Source organism: Lineus longissimus, chromosome 5 (genome assembly GCF_910592395.1).
Source record: "Lineus longissimus chromosome 5, tnLinLong1.2, whole genome shotgun sequence".
Taxonomy (NCBI): Eukaryota; Metazoa; Nemertea; class Pilidiophora; order Heteronemertea; family Lineidae; genus Lineus; species Lineus longissimus.
The window spans coordinates 8,545,421-8,561,378 of record NC_088312.1 but is presented as its reverse complement, the minus strand read 5'-3'; the positions used below and the strand labels follow the sequence as shown (position 1 = coordinate 8,561,378).

General features: G+C 38.1%; 1 protein-coding gene across 4 annotated transcripts in view; it reads left to right on the top strand.

Annotated features, from left to right (window-relative positions):
* The first annotated feature begins 1,221 nt into the window (after positions 1–1,221).
* The window catches only part of LOC135488764 (proto-oncogene tyrosine-protein kinase ROS-like), a 106,561-nt gene continuing 91,824 nt past the window's right edge, over positions 1,222–15,958 (top strand). For all 4 annotated transcript variants that reach the window (XM_064773560.1, XM_064773559.1, XM_064773558.1 and 1 more), the window contains exon 1: positions 1,222–1,371. In XM_064773560.1, the coding sequence (XP_064629630.1) occupies positions 1,258–1,371 (114 nt within the window). In that variant the 5' untranslated portion in view covers positions 1,222–1,257. The remainder of the gene's footprint in view (positions 1,372–15,958) is intronic.

Here is a 15,958-nt window from a genome sequence, read left to right as displayed (position 1 = left end):
TGTGGGTTTCCACAAGATTAGTTTAAAACCCTTCTGCTAGGTGCCTCTGGCAGTATAATGCTAATATTCCGATATTGTGACTGGTTGAGACGTAGACACCATCCTCTGAACATCGGAACGAGTTGTGACTCAAGTAAGGACCAGCCCAGTTGGGAATAGACCATCTCTTAATGGAACATCCTTGACCATGCTTATATTCCAATATTATTGCATCTGGAGAAGCTGTAGACGCCACCCTACGAACATGAGAATAGGTTGTGACTGCAGGAAGGACCAGCTCTGTTGTGGCGAGGCCATCTCTTAATGGGAACATCCTTGCTCATGCTGATGTTCATATACCATATCTGGTTGAGACACAGTAGAAGCTGCCATGACAGGAGAATGGGTTGTCACCAAAGGAAGGACAAGCCATTTTGAGAATAGACCTCCTTTCAATGGGTACATTTGATGATTCTTCTGCAGCAGTTTCTCCCCAGTCACCATCCAAAACTAGTTGCATAATATCCACCAATGATGTAGAGGGATAGTTTTCTCCACTCATTTCATTTCAAGGATTACTGTCCTTGATGATCATTTCAATAAAAAACACAGATTCCCAGGGTACCTCATGAATATTAATTGTTGAAATTAAAAGGTCTTACTGTGATTGGACCATGTTCCATGATTCAGCGATTGAATTTTTATTTCATTCAGAAGTGTTCCTAACTGATAAGATTTTGCAATCTGAAAAAAAAATTATGAAGCAGTATTGTCTTGTTGTGACTAGAATGTGCCAAATTGTTGTTAACTTCTTGTGATCTCTTGAACGAAACAAACAAATATCTGTCTCTTAGATCAAGCTTGCATCTTCCTCAGATCTTCATGTTACATTTTCAATGCAAGAATTTATCATAATTAATAATAAATGGAGCTTCAATTCACTCTTTGGGACCACCTAAAGCAACCACTCTTTTCTTATCAAATGTTTCTTAACATACAGGAAAGCATTTCAAGACAAGTCTCCTCAGTTATTGGCATATTTGTGACATGAATATCGAGGGTAGGTTCTTGATGCAACTGAGAAATATGTGCATTATATAATTTATGTGCAGAAAACTGCAAAATCATGCTTTAGTTCAACCTGACAACACCAGGCCTCACTACGGTTTATCGCAGATTCCCGCCTTGGATTGGCTAATGAGAAAGTGATGCTCTAGTATAAGGTCGGTAAAGTGAGGGAGTTCTGAAACAAGCATGGCGCGATGATCATTAGCGAAAATGTTGGAAAGGGCGAAATATTACTTATTCTTTGTGATTTTACTCTATAAATTGGACTTCTCATTTCCCCAAGATGTTGACAAGATATGCCGAGAAAGATGCGGGAACATTTTGGTGAGTAAAAATAGTTTTTCTCGTCATAAAGTTATGCATGTCTTTACCCTGGTAATGTCCGGTCAGTAAGGACTATCTATATATCTCGCCTGCCGTATACCTGAGCGATTGTGAATACCACTATATATAGTGTATAGAACTTTTTATAAAATTGAATAACTTCTCAGCTAGAATTGAAAACTTTTCAGCGGGATATTCAGAGACGGGTTTTAACTTTCCGCCCCTGACCATACGATAAGAGAACGCCGCAAAAGCGCGCCTCATTCTAAAGACTTTGAACAATTTTCAGGGATGACCCATTGGATTGTTACTGTTAGCTCCCGACGGTCGCCCAGGCACCCAGGCATTATTATGGAAATTGATATGGTTGGCCTATCTTTGCGTATATATATATGATATATATTGTAAATAATTACTAAAAGGCCAAAAAGCGCTGGAACTTTACAGGCATGTTCTTTGTCCATTTTCAGACTGTGAACTAGAACCTCTCTATTAAGAACACCTTTGGGACTGATAAATGTTGTCTTAATAAAGAGGGTGTCCTGATTGGAGAGGTGTTTGCTAAAGGGAGGTTCCACTAGTTACTGAATGAGCTGTAACCTGCAAATTTCCTGTGAGCTTTTTTATGTGTAGCTGGTTTTTTAAAAATGGTGTCAAAAATAATCATTCAATGTTACTGAACTACTAGAACATAATAGATGAAATACAGTAGAACCTCTCTATTAAGGACACCCTCAGGACTGAAAATTACTATCCTTAATAGAGAGGTGTCCTGATTAGAGAGGTCAAATTAAATGGTAACAACCAATTTGGGACCAAAACTAGTGTCCTTAATAGAGAGGGTGTCCTTATTAGAGAGGTGTCTGTTAAGAGAGGTTCTGCTGTACTTATAAATCTTGTAAATTCATATAAAGAAAAATCCCCTGATATGGGAGGCATTTGTAAATTCTCAAAAAGTGGTGCTGAACATGATCAAGAATTTCAGGTTTAGCCAATAGTTTTCTATGTACAGTGGAACCTCCCTTAGCGGACACCTCTCTATTAAGGACACTACATTTGGTCCCAAATGTCATCTCCATTAAAATTGACATCTTTAATCAGGACACCTCTTTATCAAGGACAGCATTTGTCAGTCCTAAGGGTCTCCTTAATAGAGAGGTTCTATTGTTAAAATAATATCCATGGATCTGTATCTCTTCTTCATGAAGTCATTCCATATTATGTTTTATCACAAGGAAATGGTTTACTGGCGTTATGATTGTATACTAAAATGATTATAAAACTTCTACGATTTATTTGATTTTGGCTTGTCCATTCACAAAATAATTGGTTGAAAAGCCTGTTAAATTGGTTTGACTACTCAAAACCCAGAATGTGTGTTGGACCCGGATGTGTGTTTTAAAATGTGTCCTAAATATCGTGAATACATTGTCCTTGTATTGAGCCCCTATGATCTAACAAATTATATTTGATTTGACAACTATACAGATTTTGTCACAGCAATTTCAAAATAATAACCGCCAGCATGCGGGTGCCATGACAGTATGATTGCGGAAATATGGTAGCTTACCAATCCAGTGTGATGTATGTGCTAGCATTACCCAAGATTAAAACTTAGCAATTTTTCATTACAACACGTTGTAGCTGGAAACATTTTTCTTACCAATGGTAATGCTACCATTGCCCAATGTTGCAAGCTGGCTGTCATTCCTTGTTATCATCTTAATATTTCATTCTTATCAAGGGGTGCATAGAGAGAATTCTCTGCACCAGATGCCAACCTGGGCCCAATTTACCACACACCATCCCCCAAAAAATGTCATTTGGAAAATATCCTGTTATTTCATATCAGTAGCTATACGACATCATATAGGAGAAATATTTTCGACCGACACCAAAGCTACTGCCCTTTTCTCCATAACACTGTTATTGTATTCTTAGAATGTCCCTGTTTCTTTGCAAAAATGTGGGACAAACATTATAACAAGACCCTGTTTTTCGCACATTTCCTCCAAAAGTCATAATTACATATTTTTGGGACCGAGCCCCACAAAAGGTGACACTATTGTTGTATTATAGTTAAACTGATATCCCCTTTTAAGACTTTGATCAAATTGAATGTTAACTTTTCTACTTTGGGATACCCCCCCCCCCCTGAATTCTAAATTTCACTTCACAAATTTGAACCTTTCCTACTCACTGCCTTTTCGTGAGAATAACATGTTCATCATTCACCATATCATTGTGCGGACGCATCAATTTGTCCCTTATCTTTCATCTGACGGACAATTTAGATGAGAATCTTGACTCCTGGGTCCACGGTAATGAATCACAGGGAACGGCCAAGCGTGAACCTTTTGCAGCAAATCTGACCTGAGATATTTGTGATATTCTGTCTTAACACCTAGATTTTGACATTTTCACATTTTCTGGCTAAGCTAATTTAGAGAAATACTAAAAAAATTGATGTGAAAGATGAGTTTTCAAATTCTGTTCTTTAAAAGTCCATTCCTTTTGAACTTGACCAGAAAAGTGTTACTTTAACAGTGTGTACCCTAAACATATCCCATTATCAAATTAAGTTGGAACAGACACCACCCTGACCACAGAACAAACACTGGCTGTGAAAAAGACTTCATTGACAAATTGTGTTAGTTTTTATTCTATTGTGACAAGATGAGAGCATGATCTCTTGCGATTGTCATCTCCCTCGAGATTTCTATTGTTCCGAGGTGATCCTAATGTTAGCGGTGATCGGATCATTAGCTGCTAGCATTGTAGGATAGGTTCTGGTAATTGTGGACAGTTTATGGCTAGGTAGTCACGAATGTAGCAATGTGAAGGTGGTTTAGGACATTGAGGGACAAACTGCTACAAAACTTGTATTGTGTTAGTGCTGTTAATTTTTGTTGCAAGGAATGGAATTACTTGATATTTTGTTGACCATAATTTGTACTTTATATATATGATGGGTTTGAACTTCCAAGTGAAGTGATTTTTTAGTTGGATCATATAAATCCCAAATTTCATTATTTGATACCACAGGCTTAGTCAAGGGGGAGGGGGTACTGGGATAGACATCCCATTATAAACAGTCCCTATTAATTCATTTCGTGATTAGCAATTTCTTCGGATGCAATACACAGCACTTCTCAAATCCTGCTAAAATAAGGATGTCTGTCTCAAAAATCCCAATTGATTTTTGCCTGTACTCGCATCCCCCAAAATACCATTTCCCCCTCTTAGTCAGTGTTGTAGATCTAACCTGTCCCTGGGCATGTTCCTTCCGACAATAATTATATTCTAAGGCTTTGGCTCCATGGACAAGTGCAAGCGACATGCTCACCACCAGTCATCCAGTTGATGCTCATCCATGCAGATGCACCAACGTTTTTTCAGCTTCTTCTTTTTGCTCATCGTTTCTTTCACCTTCACTGCTAATGTCTGCACTTTGCGCTGCAGGTACTGTGAAGAAATCACCAGTCTCCCCTCATGAGTCTAGGGTGATTTATTTTCCCTCTAGGTGTAACCCATTAGCCTCTGGTTCAAGTCTCGAAAAAAAAGTTGATTGGAAATCATTCCTAAGTTTATTTTATCCCAAATGCTCCCCTTGATGGTGTCATGATTATGAATCAAATGCATAACAGATAATGTTCCCCACTTTGTAGAATGCCATGGCACCTGAAGTTTCCTCATTAGATGATACTTGTGACCACTACTGTACTGTTGTAGTTAACCCTATTTTAAGTTTGGATTTTTGGATGGTTTGGACTCTGAATTCATGCTCTGATAGCTATGATACAGTACCAAGTACACGTATTGTGTTTCTTAATTTCCATGATTTATTCGGTCTGTTATTTCTGCGCTCAGATCGATGTAGATAGTTCCGCCACAGACAGAGTTATCTTAACTCACAATTTATTATATACTGGCGCTGTCAAATAAATTCAGTTAGAAATTATTGCTATCTCATGACAAGAAAGCGCAATTAAAATTCATAGGATGGCGTCACGATACCGAGTGCTCTGATGAAGCAGCTGTTAACTGAGTGCGCAAAAGATGCTGAATATCTTGGTGATTAACTAGTGCTGCCCCAAAAAATTAGGACTTATAGAATTTTGGCGAATGCATTAAAGGTCAATTCGAATTTCCAAAAGTCAACTAAAACATAACCCAGCATTTTAACACGAGTTGGGAAAACTTCCACCTTTAAGGGGTTAAATTTGGTTAAGAACTTTTCAAAGTGCGCTAATGATGGGCTGTAGCCTAATGATGCAGGTCACCTGGTGGCGATGTTTCATGCTAAGTTAAGGCTAAACCCTGTACACGAATGCACAGCGTCATGTATAGATGTTCCACATAAAGTAGCAGACTTAGATTGATATTTTACAATACCTGAATGACTTGAAGATGGGCTACTGTTGGAAGGAAACTGGCCCACCATTTAAGTCATTCTGTGGGTATTTCTTCAAATCAAAGTGATCATGATATATCTCTATAAATGTGGAACGATCTTGTTCGATATCTCAATCATAGGCCCTACACTAATCAACAACAAGGAGTCAAAAGGATGACATTATTATAAGGAGACCAGGGAGTGGGTCCTTATCTCCTCTGAGTGTCTCTTTGATGGTCACATCACAAGGGGAATTGTCTCCAACATTTGAGTGGGTTTTGAGACAGTGTAAAAATCAATTAAAACCACTCAGAAATTTAAGGGACAAAATATTTCAGTCATATTTTTGCTTTAATTTGCAACATAATGTAATGTAATATAAGATTCTTTCATCATTTGTCAAGTCAAGTGTGGGTCTGCCAATCCCTAAGACAATGTCTGCTTGAAAAGATGGGTGTATCCTAGCACACATTGTGGCCAACTGCAGCAGACGATATTCCAATTTCCCACAAATGCTTGCACAAACTACTAATTAAACTTTACATGATAATGACAGTGTCTGCTTCTTGAGTGGTGAGAGGTTTAATAACACACTCCTTATTCAGGAAATCACCATCCATGAGTTGAGAGAACAAACACTTGTAATGTAAGTGATTGTTTGTACGAGAGGGAGAGGGTGGGGAATGAGATGATAGTGTGTTCATCAGTTTTGCAAGGCTGCTGAATATTACTAGGCGACTTATTGAGACACGGTTCAGCGCATAGTCATGATAGCTGGCATTGGTTAAAAATTTGGGGATGTGTAAAATAACAAAACTGGACCGCTTGTAAAACCTTTCTATCAAGTGAGGCAGTTTATTACCAATTGAATTTAATCTGAAAGTTGGTCAGAGTTTATCAGATATGTAAGAACTTTTTCTCAATAATTTGAGAGAGTTTTAGCTAATCCAAATTGCCATATTTTGAAGTAGGTTGAATAATGATAAGAAAATCCAGCTTCCTGCATGAAATCAACTGAAGTTGTTTATCACTTCTATATTCTGTTGTAACATTGTTGGATATTGCTGATGGGGCATATCCCATGGGCCACCAGTGACAGATCACAGCCCTTTGGATTATTCCTTATTAGGGCAACTGAGATGCTGTGTTCTGGGTGGTGTCCTTACCGTGTCAGCTATAAGGTTTTCATAAGCTCTATTTTATGGGACCCATGGGAATAGGGGGCACGGTGGGTATCTTTAGTCAAGAGCATAACTATGTCATTAACCCAAACTGCTGCTTGAGGGAAATGACTGAAAGTGAACTTCTTGAAGTTGAAGCAAAAAGGAATGTTCTTTCTACATTGATATCCCAAGTTAAAATAACTGTTATCAGTGTTTCAATTACTCTAACCTGATACTGCAAAATCACAGTCTTACTACATCCACTCATCATATCAAAAAAGATGTGTAGCATTGTCAATTCATTCATAACCCTGAAATATGATCTCACTTGGTTGGACCCTGAACAAAGGAGGCGGTGTGTAGAGGCACGTCATCTTTATGTGTTCATATACTCATGTGTACTTCACCTCTTCAATTCAAGCACCAGGATACACATTTGTTTGCCGCTGCTTCATTCATAATTTCGGAGGTGGGTAATTTTTTCTCAGGTGATTCAGGTTCGTTAGAGAAGATAGGTCATTATTGAATGAATCATGAAGATCATTTTACTAATTTCAATTACAGTGGAACCCCGGTAACACGACCACTCATGGGTCCAAGGTTGAAAGTTTTCATACGGATTCTCATGATAGCCACACAACATGGATGTTTTCTAATACATGATGGCAAAACATGATTCATAACAGGACCAAGAAAATATCGCTAATATTGCAACTAAAGCAAACTACTGATAATTCATTCCATATACCTGGCTGATTGCTTGATCCAGGGGATAAGGTACATCAATAGTGAAAAAACATGGGGAAATATGTGAGTTATGATTATCTTAGATAGTCATGATGGATCTATGTTGTATCTGAGCAAGTTATAGGCAAGGATTCAAAACATCATGTAACTGCATCTTATGATATTCCAGGGTCAGTAACTCTTACTTTGCATGTGTGTTCGAAACATGGAAATGGACTGATTTTGTCACAAGAGTAGGTTGTGAAAAAAAAAGTAATGATGTTGATTGTGAAAAACCAAAAAGGATAGTTCTCAGTAAAACTGCAAATAATAATTTTTGTGCTCACCAACTAATATTGGGAATCGCGCCAGTTGCTTGTTTTCAAATAACACTTTTGAATGTCCATATATTTTCATCATCATGTTGTAGTTTCCCACTATCAAATATATATTTCTCACGGTAGGATAGCGTGAATAGTGCAGTATTTTGGTGGGTCTTTCAATATCTGTTTGTCTGTTACACAATCAATATTGCCAGTGGACGATTTTTCTTTCATTGTGGGTTGTAAAAAGTTAGGAGTTAAACCATAGATGGAAATGAATGTATTGCAGAAGTGAATATTGAACTTAATTTCAGAGCATATACCAAACATATTCATTTTGTCTTTAAATGTTTTTATGGATGTTTCCATGTAATAATGGTTGCGGCAAGATTTAAATAGTATGTCGTTTTTTAGGAAAAATCAAAAAGTCTGCAAGAAAGTATTGTGTGATACGTAGTAAATGAAATGAATTTGCCTTTTTTTCCTAAGAAAATGAGAAATCTGCGGGAAAGATGAATAACTTCAATCTATTGTTTTACTTTTTTCCACGTATCTTCATCATTAAGCCATCTTCCCAGTAATTACCAGTTTTAATTAAGTTTCAAGTACGTGAAATATTTGAACAACACTGCTGGGTCATATCTATAGTATTGAATTCTCTGTAATATTGTGGTTGCTCGTACTGGAGGTTCGTTAAGAGAACTAATAAGGCTTGCTAATTATTGGCTCTTGTTCTGTGGGAAGATGGGAAGACTTCTTAGCGATGGTAGTAATTTGTAAACGAGGGGCTCTCTGATTGGTCAGGATGTGAGACAAGTGACAAATTAATGAGAAGAATGTAATATCTTTCCATTGCAATTCTCGATCACTTTTCATTGGACGAGAGCAGAATATGGCACTTGATGTCTCTATATAACTTGTCAAGTTTGATAGGACTTTTGTAAAATGATGTACAGTTGTATGTACTTTTAAGTGCATTGGTCATTCTGGCTTATACTTAGGATGAACTGAACCAAAAAAACATGTGTAAGAAGAGGTACAGATGAACAAGGAGTAGTTGAATTCAAAAATGGCCACTCCTTTAATAAGATGCTTATTCTACTCCCTCGAGTTAACTGCTAAGATGTCAGCAGTTAAAAATGAACAGACATATTTGTACTTAATGTAAAATATTGATGGTTTTGGTGAAGTAAAGTATCAGCCATTCTGATTCTTTGAGTTATCTCTCATAAGATCCATCACTTAAAAAGGTTACACAGGTAGATTTCAAACGACTATTTCGAATTCACGAAAGTTGGCTGAAGTTATTATACATTTATAAGTAATATCCTAGCCAGAACTTACACTTGGTACCCAAAAGCTTGTGTTGAACTTTAATTTCACAGGTGCTGAACTTGGCTTTTCAAGAAGTGAACTTATCTGTTGACTTTTGTGTTAGCTGGTTAAGTCAGTTATGAAACTGTTAACTTTCTTGTTGAGTTCACCTTTCAAGCAAGTTGTAAATGTTTCAGCTGCGTTTGATGAATTCTTTTTCATTTGAATTAAGATTTTTTGTCACTCTTGAGATATTCTGTTGAGAGTGCGCTGTTAGAGAGGCACAGGCACAATCAAATTTAAGAAAGAGGTTTAATGGGAACATCGCCTACCCATAACAATGCCCCTTTTAATATTTCCCGCGCTCCTTGGGATGGCAAAGCAGGCACTCATGGTGGCCCTTTGACATCCGTTGCATTGACACTCAGGCAAGGCACTCAACATCAAATTCTACAAGTTGTTTGGAGATGAGCCAGTTTTTAGTTCTGACAACAGTTTGTACAAAAAGCTCTGCTGAGACAAAAAATAACAATATGATAGACAGTTATGATGTTTAAAAAACTATATGTCTCGTCTGACAATTCAAATACAACAACAACGTACGAGATTTATCACTTTTTATCATACAAATAGTAAGTGAGCTTTTGTATTGATACACTTACATACATAACAGGTCAACAAGCAACAATATCCGCTTTTGAGAACAAAACCAACAGAACTTTACACGTATTTACCCCATTTTGGCATTGTACACGTCTGTGTATCGCCAAGATAATTACTCCGGTGCGTGGCCCCATGGCGTATAATTACTTGAATAAATAATTGCTTATTTCTAAACTGCTGGTTTGGCGGGAAAGTAATTGCTAACGTTCTGACCACTTTTGGAGAAGTCATGTGATGGCTGTTGATAAGAGATGAAAGCTGGGGTCCATTTTCATATAACTAACCAAGACATACCTCACTGCCAAAGTTGCCTTTTGAAGTGAATAAGGGCAGCCTTAACAACAAGCTAGATCAAGTGACAGAGCCTTTGAAAACAAGGGGTTAACCTTCAGTGTATTCTCAAAAGCCTCTGTGGAATTTTGTGTTTTGATTTTTTTTGAGAAGTTCCATAAACAACTTCTCTACTTTGATAACAGACTATAATGGCCACAAGAGGGTTAATTTGACAGCATTGTATGATGCAGTAGACTAAGCTCCAGTTTTCAATAATTCTCAAAAAAACTTTTAAAAAATGAACGCGAACTCTGCTGTAAACTACGTAAAAGTATAAGCTGTTACACTGCATGTGTGAACATACGGTGTGTACAGAATGATTTTTAATTTCATGTAATACTGCATCCTGGGAAGGATTATCGAAGTTGAACGTGGATTATCGTCAGATGATTAGAGTTGATCTTAACGCGCCATCTGAGGCCCATGAGTCGGGTGCGTAGTTCTGCATTGGCGCCACCAGGAAAAAGGAACCAGGGCAGACTGAAGGGATCCTGGGGAAAGACTGGACCTTGATAGGCCGGCACTAAACATGAGGTGGCACGAGTCCCGGGCAGAGTTGATATGGACCGGGTGCACAAGACAGGGCTGGCTGACGCAAACTCGTGGATTCCTCATGCTTATAGAGCTATGAGTTTTTGATGATGAGGACACCTTGCAAGTCTGCTTGTATGGATTTGGAATTGATTAAAAGATCCCAATAATTTGTTTTCTTCAAACAGAATTTATCAACGAACTGACTGATTTTATAAAATAGGTGAGAGAGAAGAGATCAAGAGCCGTTGCTTGATCACAATCATGATACATGGAATTCTGCCAGGAATTACGAAACGTTTACAGGCTGTCAATTTAAAACTGGCCTTGTTTATGAATCAAAATAAGACACCAAAATGCTTAGAAATACTCGTCCACACTCTCAAATTGAGCATCATGTTTTTGGCTAGAATTGTTTTCCAAGGTCAAGGTCATTATTACTTTCTTTGGTCAATAACTCTGCTAATATTTTCAAGACCAATGCTGTGATTCTCACTGAAGTAACATTTTGTATATTTTGACACAGATCAACGGGGAAGATCAACAAGAATGGTGTTTTCAATGTAGTACTAAGTTCATGAGATCATAAGAAGTATCAATATATATATTGAGTGGAATCAATAATAATATGGTCCAGATGAAGCCGAAGAAAGCTTCCAGTGCACGCTTGAGCCATCTTATCTCACATTCTTCCTCGGGCACTTAATATGTTTTCATAGGTAATAAATCCTGTTATAATATTTACTATCTCAAGGTGAAAAGTCAAAAAGTATGGCAGAAGTAGTGCAGAAATCTGGTATTTCCTCATCCAGATAAATTGCGATTTTCCGCAACATTTCATCATACTATTATCATTTTCTGTGGTTTGTGTATAAAGTAGCTATCACTGCTAAGCTTCTTTGGCCCAAAATCAACCAAACCAAATGGAAAATAATTCTGTTGCTTAAATTTTAATGTAATTGACAAAAATAGCAAAACTGTGACGTGTCAAGCCTTCTTGAATTAAACACTCTCTAAGCCCTATAAGACTTGCTAGGCAGTGATATCGATTCTGTAAATGGCATTTGATGTTTTTCATAAAAAATAAATTCTTCATGGTCATCACTTAAGGGTTAATGTGCCGTTGGCCGATTTTCAAATATAATTCAGGAAGTACTACGCTAATAATTGCCGGAGTCGACGATTAATTGCATTCCTAACGCTTTGTCCAGTGAGGCTTTGTCATGGATGTTTGGAGTTGTTTTGTCCACATCAGCCAGCAGATTTTGGCAAGAACAATCAAAATAGGTCCATCAGCTTGGTTTGATATTATCCAAAGGTTCTGTTATCACAAGAACATTTTGAAAGTCAGCGTTCTTAAAATTTTCGTTTTTGCTCTACGACATCTGGGTAATGTCAGTAACATCAACAATGAAGTCATTTCCTGATGAAGTCTTGTAGTGTACAGACAAAATTTATAGAACATTGATTTTCAAACTTTGCTTAAGAGAAACAGAACCTAAACTAAGAACAGTAACAATCTATGCACAGTGAATGACTCCTCACATTCAGAAGCAAACCATCCCGAGATGATGACTACATATCCCTGCTGCTTGGCAAATTGATATCCTGCCTTCCTATATTGAGGGGCTGTAAAAGGGTTAAAACCAAAAAAGAGTTGACTGCCTCGGGTGTGAGCGAATTAGCCGACTACTTATAGATTACACACTACGAGTCAGAAAAACATGCACACCGTTTATCGTCGGCAAGAAACGGCGAACGAATAACGAGGGACAAATTACAATCCGTCGTAATGGTGTCGGGAGGAAAATTTTATGCAAACACCGCTGATTAGAGCAAACGGCTAATAGGCCACATGAGACGTAATTACATCGTGTAGTTTCGATGATGATACCTGTGAAACGCTTCTTTGCAGTGTGTAAGACTTGATGGAAGTTTGCAAGAGATGTAGCGACGACATAGCTTAGATGTTGCTGAAGGGTCAATTTGTTGGCCTAAAATTTGCATTTAGGTGGTGCCTTGCTGATATATGTTGATGAATTGATCATCTCAAATACTTCTTTTCCTGTGCTGGCCTGGATATCTCCCTCTGCTCACAGTTCCTGGATTGCCTCCAGCCAAATACCGTTGCTGGTCAATGATCCTTGGTCTAATCCAATAATTTCTCACCTCTCAGTCATCAGCAACAGGTACCCCAGCTAACTGTTACTTTTGTAACTGCATCTCCTGGTGAACAGATGGAACCGTCCCTAAGATTCTTACAGAATTTGTGTCTGGTTGAAGATGAAGTACAGATTGTAGAGGCTCCTGCTAAGTTTGTTGTCTTCTGCAATCCAAGGAAGCATCTTTTCAGAAACCACCCAATGTTTGAAACCATATATATATGGAACAAAACTGGGCCACCCAATATTTGAAACAACATATATGGAACAGAACTGGATTTGAAACTACACTCCATCTGCCTTGTGTCGCATTCCTCACCCACCACCTCAACATAAATGCACGAAAATTGGTTGTCACAACTGTAACTTTGTGAATGATAAGGGGTACTTCCTCAATTCAGCTTGAAATAACCAGTTAATGGTAGTATAAATGGATATAATGATAGAGACAAATTGTCGTAGTAGCAGACCTTGAAAATGTCTAATATCGTTGGCATGAACATGGATTTTGAACTTATCAAGCATGGTCGGTCAGCATCATGGGTGTATTTGTCACTCGTTTGTTCTTGGAAAAGGCGCTACTTTGTTTGATTACTTGCGTGGCACTTACACAAGCACCATATGTTCTTTTTGGCACTGGCGCCTCATCTCACGCCATCGCCAAAGAGAGTGACCCTCAAAATATACTTCAGGATAAATGGCCAAATAAATAAACCAAAATTCCTGATCTTTGAAAAAGGATATCTGAGGATAAAGTACAAGGCATAGAGTAGTTTTCCACATTTCTCCCTGAAGATGTATCTGCCACAACTACTTGTGGTGGCATTTTTTCCTCATGTTTATAACAAGTGGTACCACAGCGTTTGTGGATTCCTTCCAATGACTAGCCAGATGGATTTCAGGCAACAAAAGTTGTCAGTTAATAGGAGATATGTCATGTTAACCTGAGTGTATTCTTTACGTGTTCTTTAGGAGAAAAGTGGCCAAAGAAGCTTCTCTGGACCTGGCGTAAATGAGCACTTACTGTGGCTTTGGCTTAGGCAAACAAATGGTTATTGTCAGTCCAATATTTCAGTGAGATTTCTTTTTACAAGCTTTTATAAGACTACCTGTCATCAAGGTGGGGATTGGACTTGCTTGGGTACGATGGAAAGTGGCTGGGTAGATGGCGACTTTAGTATGTTTCATTTTTGCAAAGGAGAGTGTTAATAGCCAGGAGTATGTTGTGCAAAGTACCTGCACAGTTGCTCTAACTTAGTAAGTGGAACTGTTTCCAATGATGATGAGACTTGTGCGATGGGTACTCATGAAGCTGGCTCGTCCCAAAGCAGCGTGGTTCCGTATGAGAACAGGATGCACCATTCCTTAGCTTCACTGATGACTTGCAGAGGAATTATTAGTTCGTCATAACACGTTCTTCGGCTCTCCTTTTAATATTCTTTTCTGTTTCGACTTTATTTTTAAGTTAAAATTCTCAATCAGTTATCACCTGAAGTACATACTGCATATCCATCTGACCTCAACACTACTTCCTGTGTTTACAGTTACGCATAAAAAACAAATTGGAATGTTTTTGCCCACGAAAAAACATTTTAACCCATCATCTTTTGTCAACACTTAAAGGGTGGCCGTCTCAGAGCTGAACTCTTGTGTCATTTGGAACATATAAGTAAAAGAACATAAAAGGCTGCTATCATCAGCAACCTGCCAGGGTCATACTGTTTATGATTGACCTCGTTCTGGGTTAAACCTATAAAATTTCTTCGATTAGATTGTTTTCATTTTTTCTTCAAATGCCTTCCAACTCTTGGAAGTTGGTGCATTGGCCTTAAAATGTCCAAGTTAAACCAAGCAGTGTTTATACCAGATTAATAAGGTCAAAATCTCAGGTTTATATCAAATGATAAGATTTTGTTTCGAATACAATTGCTGAATTTTTTTTTGATGTTGTCAAGCCACTTTGTATATTATTGTGGTACTTGATTTCTATATATTTGGGGCTAATTGTGATATGCTTCAGGGTTGAATTCTACTGATTGCAGCATGTATCATGCACCATGCCACCACTGCGACGATCAACACAAATTTATCAGAAAATATTTTTGGCCTGTGGGGGGTCTCCCACACTCAGCTGACAGCAGTTACAAATTCTGAATGTGGTTGCATTAAATCTTCAGGAAGAAACACAGTTCATGGTGCTGATCTGTATCAGGTGCTTCCTTAAGCTATGACTTCATAGAATCGAGTTATCGATGGACAAGTCACAGAACATTGGCAGTCGCGGCGCTAACTGGTTACCGATGCTTTGGAGTGTGAATAATTTATTTCATGAGAGCGTAAATCATCTCTTTTCGCCGGTGTGTAAAAAGTGTAAGAGATGACCATTCCATTTGGTAGATGGGAGTGCACGATCCGTGCAGAACTGCTGCAGAAAGTGTTCAAGAAAAAATGTACATTTCAGTTTGCTTGAGGGTTGGCCTTTTCTGTCAGCCATCTGCATAAAGAATACATTCCTAAGAAAGCCCTTGGGTTAGTTGTAAGAATCTTGCAAAAGATTTCATATGGATTCTCATGATAGCCACTGTCCGTGGTATTATAGTAATCAAGATAGCTTTCAATGGCCATTTTAATTACTTGCAAGTTTCAAGCAAGCCTCTGTCACACGGGAACCACAGTATCTTTGCAAGTGGAGATTGTGAAATTGCCCTAATTTCTATCAGCGAAACTTGCCAGCCAAGTTGCTGCTTTGAGCGATGCCTGGCAAACCAGTACATAAAGTCAGTGCAGATCAGACAACTACATGCATACCTCTTCCTCTGTGCTCAGTGTATTATCACTTAGAAAACACGTCCAAAATTAAGACTCCTACTCGAAGAAGGCTTAGTTTCAAGCAAAGAAAATCATCTCATTAGCAACTTTTACTAATACTTCCTTGAAAACGCCTCCACAAATTACTTGTGAAAATAAGTTGTTAAG